Consider the following 8470-nt stretch of genomic DNA (forward strand, 5'->3'; position numbering starts at 1 on the left):
GGGGGGGGGGGGGGGGGGGGGGGGGGGGGGGGGGGGGGGGGAGGGGGAGGGGGAGGGCTAGGTCGAGCCCTGTCCAGGCCCGAATCCTTCCGCTGTCTTCTTCTCTGCCCTCCAGCGCCCTCTGGGGACAGACCAATCTGTGTGTGTCTGTGACCGCCTCTGTCTCAGTGGCACGGCCACTTCCTTCCCGTAGCTGGGTCAGAGCCTGGGTCTGCCCTTTGTCCCGATCAGCTGTTTTTTTTAACATTTTAAGTCTGACTTTTTTTGCTTTTCTAAAGCAGCAGTGAGCAATGGGCTGAGAGTGCTTCTGTCCCACTGACCCCGTGGGGGTCCCTGGAGCACAGCCTCCAGCTGCCGTAATTCCATGCCAGGATATTTGTCCACAAATCAGTCGATTGAAATTCAGAGGGGTCGGAATGACTCGACCTGTCCTTCAATGTTGAAAATAAATGTCTCAGCCGAAAACCTTCCTTGAGCTGCGATGCTTTTCCCCTTGGCCTGACCTCTTTCCTTAAAACTTCTGCAGGGAAACCCCAGGCGGAGGCGCTGTTGAAAAGTCTGTTCTTGCCGGTGGCTGGCAAGGTTGTTCTGTTCTGCTTAGTTTCTGGGGAGGGTTGGATGCGTCCCCTGCTGCCCGGCCCTCCCCGCTCGGGGCCAGCACCGAGTCTGGGACCCTCAGTGGGAAGGGGGCTGGTCCTCACGTAGCTTCCGCTCCCAGGAAGGGGGCTTAAATCCTGTATATACTTTTTAGAGATTCTTTTAGAGTTTCTGAAGTGCTATGTGCATCTTTTCTTGTACACACTTTTGTGAAGATTTCAAGGGGAAGGGAGTCGTCTGCCATTAAATGTTTACATTTGTGTTCTGCAAGATGCTGTCTTCGGGGACCATTCGGGGACCATTCTGTTCAGTGCGATCCTGATGGTCCAGGAGATGGGGATTTCCGGGGCTAGTGATCGTGATTCCTTTTATCTTGCAACTGTAATGAGAATTTTTGACATGAACACAGCGAGGGACTCAACACACTGATTCTCCTCCTGCCTCTGCCATGAGTCTCCAGCCTGCAAGGCACCGGCGGCTGTGGCGCATGTGGGTGCTGCTACCCCGGCACACGCCTCTTCCACGGGCACACGTGTGTGGAGGCCGTGGTCAGAGCCTGGTGTTCTGGTTACTGCTGCCCGGGCGTCTGTTTTTTGAGAAACTGCTCTGAGTTTTGCACATGAAATTGTCTTCATCTGCTGGAGACTGATAAGAAAAAGAAGGCACAAAACATTCGCCTCCGCCGGTGAGCTTCCCGCAGCCACCCGGCCCAGCCTGGGCACGTTCTCCGAGGCATGTGTCTCCCTGCTCACCCTCGTCTGGGCACCTCAACATCAGCAGACTTGAGCGTCCAAAAACCCCGAGTGTGATTCTGCGCGGCGGGCCTAGCTTTAAGTCCACCGTGGCCCTGGGCACAGGGGAGGCCCCGCCGTGGGCTCAGGGGGAGAGAGGGACCAGCACCCAGCGTCAGGGCGGGAAGACAGCAGTGTTCAGAATTCCAGCCGCTCAGCTGAAGAAAAAACGTATGAACTGAGCTCTAAAGCAGCACGAGACGGAAATGATCTAGAAAACTTCGGATTTTTGACGTAAATTTTAATGTTTCGTATTAATTTCTTGAAAATTTATTAAATGTCATTGAAAGCCTTATTACGATTTTCAGATCCTTTCAATAAACAAGACTTGTAAAAAAGAAGCTGGGTTAATAACACCTTTCTTCTGACGCCTTGTAACCAACACAGAGGGGTCGGGCAGGGTCACCCCCATTAAATCCTGGCCCCGAAATGCCCATCCACCGAGTGTGGGGCCGGCAGGGCGTCCTCCCCCAGGGGCTGTGTGGTGCCCCAGGGGCTGGGAGTGCCACTGCCTCTTCTGGGCAAGGGGGCACTGCCCTGGCGGGGGGAGGGGTAGACAGAGGGACTCAAAATCGTGGGGTGATGTTGCCTGGGGCAGGCTGTGTTTCTCCTGGAAGAGCCACTGAGACCAGGGGGAGTTGAGCCCCTGCATCCCTGGGGCCAGCAGGGCTGGAAGGGCCCCTCCATCCGGGCTGCCTATAAAAATTTTGAGAGGCCAGGTGCAGTGGCTCACACCTGTAATCCCAACACTTTGGGAGGCCAAGGTAGGTGGATCACGAGACCATCCCGGCTAACAAGGTGAAACTCCATCTCTACTAAAAACACAAAACAATTAGCCGGGCGTGGTGGCAGGCACGTGTAATCCCAACTACTCGGGAGGCTAAGGCTTGAACTCAGGAGTATCGCTTGAACTCAGGAGGTGGAGCTTGCGGTGAGCTGAGATCACACCACTGCACTCCACCCTGGGCGACAGAGTGAGATTCCGTCTCAAAAATAAAAAATAAAAGGCTGGGCACGGTGACTCAAGCCTGTAATCCCAGCACTTTGGGAGGCCGAGACGGACGGATCACGAGGTCAGGAGATCGAGACCATCCTGGCTAACACGGTGAAACCCCGGCTCTACTAAAAAATACAAAAAACTAGCCGGGCGAGGTGGCGGGCGCCTGTAGTCCCAGCTACTTGGGAGGCTGAGGCAGGAGAATGGCGGGAACCCGGGAGGCGGAGCTTGCAGTGACCTGAGATCTGGCCACTGCACTCCAGCCTGGGCGACAGAGCGAGACTCTGTCTCAAAAAATAAATAAATAAATAAAAATAAAAAAATAAAAAAAAAAGGCTGGGCACGGTGGCTCAGGCCTGTAATCCCAGTACTTTGGGAGGCCAAGGCTGGTGGATCACAAGGTTGGGAGATGGAGAACATCTTGGCCAAGATGGCGAAACCCCGTCTCTACTAAAAATGCAAAAATTAGCTGGGCGTGATGGCGCACGTCTGTATTCCCAGCTACTCAGGAGGCTAAGGCAGGAGAATCACTTGAACCTGGGAGGCAGATGTTGCAGTGAGCCGAGATAACGCCACTGCACTCCAGCCTAGGCGATGAGAGCAAAACTCCACACCAAAAAAAAAAAGAGTACTTTTTATAAATCTGCTTTTGAAATCATTTGGATACTACAGCGACTTTCTGACCACAACAGCCGAGACTAGTGGGCAAATCACCGGACATTTCTGGGTTTCCTGCAAAGTAGGAAAATCTACTTTGTAAACTGCTCTCAAATTTATGAACTCCGTGTGGATAGTGAACTCAGGCACCAGGCAGATTGCACCCCACTGCGTTAATTTCACCTCTGAGTCTTTTATAATTTTCTTTATTCCTTTTTTTTTTTTTTGAGATGGAGTCTCACTCTGTTGCCAGGCTGGAGTGCAGTGGCGCAATCTCGGCTCACTGCAACCTCCACCTCCTGAGTTCAAGCGATTTTCCTGTCTCAGCCTCCCAAGTAGCTGGGATCACAGGCAGCCGCCACCATGCCCAGCTATTTTTTTTTTTTTTTCGTATTTTTTGTAAAGACGGGGTTTCACCGTGTTACCCAGGACCGTCCAGATCTTCTGACCTCGTGATCCGCCGGCCTCGGCCTCCTAAAGTGCTGGGATTACAAGTGTGAGACACCGCGCCCGGTCTTTTTTTTTTTTTAAGACAAGGTTCTCTCTGTCGCCCAGGCTGGAGTGTGATCCTAGCTCACTGCAGCCTCGACCTCCCAGGTTCAAGCCATCCTCCCACCTCAGCCTCCCGAGTAGCTGGGACCACAGGCACCATCACCGCGCCCTGACCGGCTCCCGGGGGCGCTCCGCGCCCCTCCTCCTGCCCCACTCCTCTGGGACATCCCCACCAAAGACCCCGCGGGAGGAAACAGTCCCAGTCTCTGGCCCAACCGTGTTGCGGGCCCCACGGGGAAGCCTGGGGAAGGAGGCTGCCATCAGCGGACGCCCTGGCCAGGATCTGAAGCTTTACGAAGGTTCGTACAACGTGAACAAGAAAGAAGTAGTGAAAGTTTAACAAAACGTAAAAGTAGTATTTATTTATTTATGAGATGGAGTCTCGCTCTGTCCCCCAGGCTGCAGTGCAGGGGCGCGATCTCGGCTCACTGCGGCCTCCGCCTCCCGGGTTCAAGCGATTTCCTGCCTCAGCCTCCGGAGTAGCTGGGGCTACAGGCGCGCGCCACGAGGCCCGGGTAATTCTTTTTGTATTTTTAGTACAGATGGGAGCGGTTTTACCATGTTGGCCAGGCTGGTCTCGAACTCCTGACCTCAGGCGATCCGCCTGCCTCAGCCTCTCAAAATGCCGGGATTACCGGCGTGAGCCACCTCGCCCGGCCAAAAGTAAACTTTTCTTTTTTCTTTTGAGAGGGAGGCTCGCTCTGTCGCCCAGGCTGGAGTGCAGGGGCGCGATCTCCGCTCACTGCAACCTCCGCCTCCGGGTTCAGGCGATCCTCCTTCCTCAGCCTCCAGAGCCGGGACTACAGGCGCCCCCACCACGCCCCGCGAATTTTTGTATTTTTAGCAGAGAGGAGGTTTCACCTTGTGATGCGCCCGCCTCGGCCTCCCAAAGGGTTGGGATTACAAGCGTGAGCCACCGTGCCCGGCCCAAAAGTAATCTCTAAAGAGCCCTTTAGCCGCAACTTCACTCCCGAAAATCATTTGAGAAAGTGACGCTAGGAAAACGCTCCACGAAGTTCCAGATGGGAGTGCGCGGGGCCGCGGGTGCGCCCGCAGGTGGGTCTGCTCCTGACGTCCCCAGCAGCGCGGCGCCAGCCTCATGCGGAGGCCCCGCCCCGGAGCGCGCCACAAGCCAATCAGCGCCCTGAGGCGAGTCCTCACCCCGCGCGGCGGCCCCGTCCCCCCAGCTCCGGGCCCAGCTGCCCCAGCAGCTTTCCGTCAGGCTGGGCGGAGCCACTTCCGCCAAGAGGCTCCTTTGTGTCTTCTAAGTTAAGCGTATTCAGTGGATTTCTTATTCCTTGAACCCAAACCTGGGCGGTAAACCCTCTGGGGCTTAGAGCCCGCGGCCTCCACAGACTGGCGATCCCGCCCTGAAGTGCCGGCGGTGGAACAGCCCGGGCGGAACCAACGGGCGGCCGCGGGGGCGGGGCCGCTGTTTCCCCCTCCCGTGTGCCTGCAGTGGAACGGCCAGGGAGGAACCAACGGGCCGCGGGGGTGTGCTGAGCTCGCCTTCTTCCCCCTCCGTCTGCCTGCAGTGGAACGGCCCGGGCAGAACCAACGGGCGGCCGCAGGGAGCACTCAGCGCGCCATGTCCCCTCCCCCGCTCTACCCACCCCTGACCCCGTGCGCCTACAGTGGAACCAACGGGCGGCCGGGGGGATTAAGCGCGCCGTGTCTCCACCGTGTGCCTGCAGTGGAACGGCCCGAGCGGAACCAACGGGGAGGGGCGCTGAGCGCGCCGTGTTTTTACCCCCCCGTCTGCCTGGAGTGGAACGGCCCGGGAGGAACCAACGGGCAGCCGCGGGGGCGTTATGGGCCGCGGCGCGATTCCCCGCTCCCAGACTCCGGGGCACTGAGGAGCGGTGCCCGCGGGGCAGCCAGGAGCCCGATGTCGGGTTCTGCGCGTCATTTTCGGCCCCGCGGGCGCCCCGTGAAGCCCACCTGGGTCCGCCAGCCCTGTGACACTCCCCATAGCCGAGCTCCGAGCTCCCTCCGCGGCCTCGTATCCGGCCCCTCCAGCGCGCGCCTCTCAGGCCCCGCCCGCCGGCGTCCTTTTGTTGTGAAGGCGCCGGGGCCTAGACGTGGGCGCCCGAGCGCGGGGCTTAGCGCTATGCCTGCGGCGGAGACTGCATCAGGCTGTTGGTGGGTTCTGCGTGCTGGGTGCTGTGCTCGGTGCTGGGTGCTGCGAGGTCGGTGCTGGGTGCCGGTACTGATGCTGAGTGCGCGGGCGCCCGGAGTTCCCCTGCCCGGATTGGCTCCTGGGGGGTCTTTCCTAAGGCGGGCGCTGTGTGCGGAAAACGCTGGTGGCGTTTTGCGAGCTGGCTTTAAGTGTTTTCTCGTTCGGGAGTCCACGGAGACCCCCACGCCGTGAAACCCGGGAACGCGGTGTGCGTGGCCGCAAAAAAAAGAAGCAAAAATCTCCCGACAGCCGAGCTCCCGTTCGGTGGCTTTTTAGTTCTTTGTTTGTTTGTTTTTTTAATGGAGTGCAACCTACTTGACTCAGGAAGCCTCAACATCTCATTTTCAGGCCAAACGAGCCCGTGTTTTAAGAAGGGTCGCTGAGGCGGGAGTAGGAAGGTTTTCCACTCCACTCACGCATTTTCAGTGTAGGCAAATCCGAAAACGGAGGGCAGAACGAAAATGAGCGGATCTGGGAGTCCAGGCTGCGCTTCGTCCACATCTGTAACATGTTTCCTGGTGAAGATGTGTAGGGCGCAGCGGTCACGGGGGCGGGGGGCACAGGGCACCCTCCTCGGGGTGCCTTTGGCGTTGGGCACTTGTGTGGTCTCCAGCTTCCGGGTGTTGGAAGGGAGTGTCCCCCTGCAGCCTGAGCCTCTGCCAGATGGTTCCTTGGGAGGAACTCCCGGGGGGAGATCTGAGTTCCGGGGCATGGTTTGAAGATTTGGGACACGTTTTGCCTGAAATGCGCTTCTGGCTGTTTGAACCCCCCTGGACTTCCTGACCAGGGGCACGGATCGTTAACCTCTGGTGCAGGGGCCTGGCTAGGAGAGGTCTGCACAGTTGGACAGGGTGCAAAGTGACGCTTTGTCAGTAATCCGGCGCCCAGATTCCTGTGGTGGGACGAGCAGCTCCTGTGGCTTTATCCCATTTTATTTTATTTTATTTTATTTTTTTTTTTGAGACGGAGTCTCGCTCTGTCGCCCGGGCTGGAGTGCAGTGGCCGGATCTCAGCTCACTGCAAGCTCCGCCTCCCGGGTTCCCGCCATTCTCCTGCCTCAGCCTCCCGAATAGCTGGGACTACAGGCGCCCGCCACCTCGCCCGGCTAGTTTTTTGTATTTTTTAGTAGAGACGGGGTTTCACACTGTTAGCCAGGATGGTCTCGATCTCCTGACCTCGTGATCCGCCGGTCTCGGCCTCCCAAAGTGCTGGGATTACAGGCTTGAGCCACCGCGCCCGGCCGGCTTTATCCCATTTTAAATCCAGGTTTTCTTTGCCTTCTAGTCCTCGGGCTCCACCCGGGGACTTGCGCCCAGACAGCGGAAGGGAAAGGATGTCACTTCTGAGATGAGGTTCAGAAAGGCCAGGGCTCCTGTCCTGGCTGCTCTCTTCCCCCTCCCTGACGAGCTTGCTGGATGAAAGCTCCTGTCAGGCTGTGGGGTGTCCTGTGCAGAAACTGGCAAGAAACTGGTCTGGGACCTTTCCACCTATAGCCAGCAAGGAACTGAACCCAGCCAGCATCCACATCAGTGAGCTCAGAGGTGGCCCCCAGCCCCAGCTGAGCCTTCGGATGAGGCCACAGCCCTGGTTGATTGCAGTTTCAGGAGGGGCCTTAAGCTAGAGGCGCTTGGCTAAGCTTCCCACAGATTCCTGCACCACAGGAGCCGACATCAAAAGCATTTGTTGTTTTGAGCTGGTAAGTGTGGAGTGACTGTTACAGGGCAGTAGAGAAGGAACATGCACCCTTTGTCCTTTTTATTGGCCTTTTAGACGTTGTCCTCTGTGAATCGCTTGAACTTGGGAGATGGAGGTTGCAGTGAGCCGAGATGGTGCTACTGCACTCCAGCCTGGGCAACAAGAGCGAAACTCATTCTCAAAAAAAAAAAAAAATTATCTGTGAAATATTTTTTTTTCTTTTTCTTTTTTTTTTTTGAGACGGAGTCTTGCTCTGTTGCCCAGGCTGGAGCAATGGCACAGTCTCAGCTCACTGCAGCCTCCGCCTCCCAGGTTCAAGCGATTCACCTGCCTCAACCTCCTGCGTAGCTGGGATTACAGGTGCCCACCACCACACCTGGCGAACTTTTGTATTTTTAGTAGAGACGGGGTTTCATCATTTTGGCCAGGCTGGTCTTGAACTTCTGACCTCAGGTGATCTGCCCGCCTCAGCCTCCCAAAGTGCTGGGATAACAGGCATGAGCCACCATGCCCAGCCGATTTTTTTTTTTTTTTTTTGCCTGTTTTTCTAATTGGTTTGTAGGAATTCTTTACACAGTCTGCATATTAATCCTTGGTCATGTTGCAAGTATCTTTTCCCAGGTTGTGGCTGATTCACCTGCCTCAGCCTCCTGAGCAGCTGGGGTTATAGGCATGTGCCACCACACCTGGCTAATTTTGTGTTTTTAGTAGAGACGTGGTTTCTCCATGTTGGTCACCCCCGCAAGTGGCTGGGATTACAGTCACCCGCCACGACTGTTTTTTTTTTTCTTTTGAGATGGAGTCTCCCTCTGTCACCCAGGCTGGAGTACAGTGGCCCGATCTAGGCTCACTGCAACCTCCGCCTCCTGGGTTCAAGAGATTCTCCTGCCTCAGCCTCCCAAGTAGCTGAGATTACAGGCACCCGCCACCACGCCTGGCTAATTTTTTTTTGTATTTTTAGGAGAGACTGGGTTTCTTTTTTTTTTTTTTTTTTTTTTTTTT

The 8470-nt window shown here is 56.4% G+C and overlaps 2 protein-coding genes across 10 annotated transcripts in view; both read left to right on the forward strand.

Annotated features, from left to right (window-relative positions):
• NADK (NAD kinase) overlaps positions 1-1726 on the forward strand; it is a 31630-nt gene extending 29904 nt beyond the window's left edge. For all 7 annotated transcript variants that reach the window (XR_002732211.1, XM_023215124.1, XM_023215126.2 and 4 more), the window contains one exon: positions 44-1726. Coding sequence is in view for 6 of the 7 variants with exons in the window: in XM_023215124.1 (XP_023070892.1) it covers positions 44-61 (18 nt within the window). In the remaining variant the exon portion in view is untranslated. The remainder of the gene's footprint in view (positions 1-43) is intronic.
• Positions 1727-5269: 3543 nt separating this feature from the next.
• The window catches only part of SLC35E2B (solute carrier family 35 member E2B), a 31982-nt gene continuing 28781 nt past the window's right edge, over positions 5270-8470 (forward strand). The window contains exon 1 of one of the 3 annotated variants that reach the window (XM_023215121.1): positions 5270-5783. The gene's annotated coding sequence lies outside the window, so the exon portion shown is untranslated. Of the gene's footprint in view, positions 5784-6974; positions 7470-8470 lie in introns of those variants that run through there. The other 2 variants (XM_023215120.1, XM_023215123.2) reach the window with 2 other exon arrangements.

This window comes from Piliocolobus tephrosceles, chromosome 1 (assembly GCF_002776525.5).
Source record: "Piliocolobus tephrosceles isolate RC106 chromosome 1, ASM277652v3, whole genome shotgun sequence".
Taxonomy (NCBI): Eukaryota; Metazoa; Chordata; class Mammalia; order Primates; family Cercopithecidae; genus Piliocolobus; species Piliocolobus tephrosceles.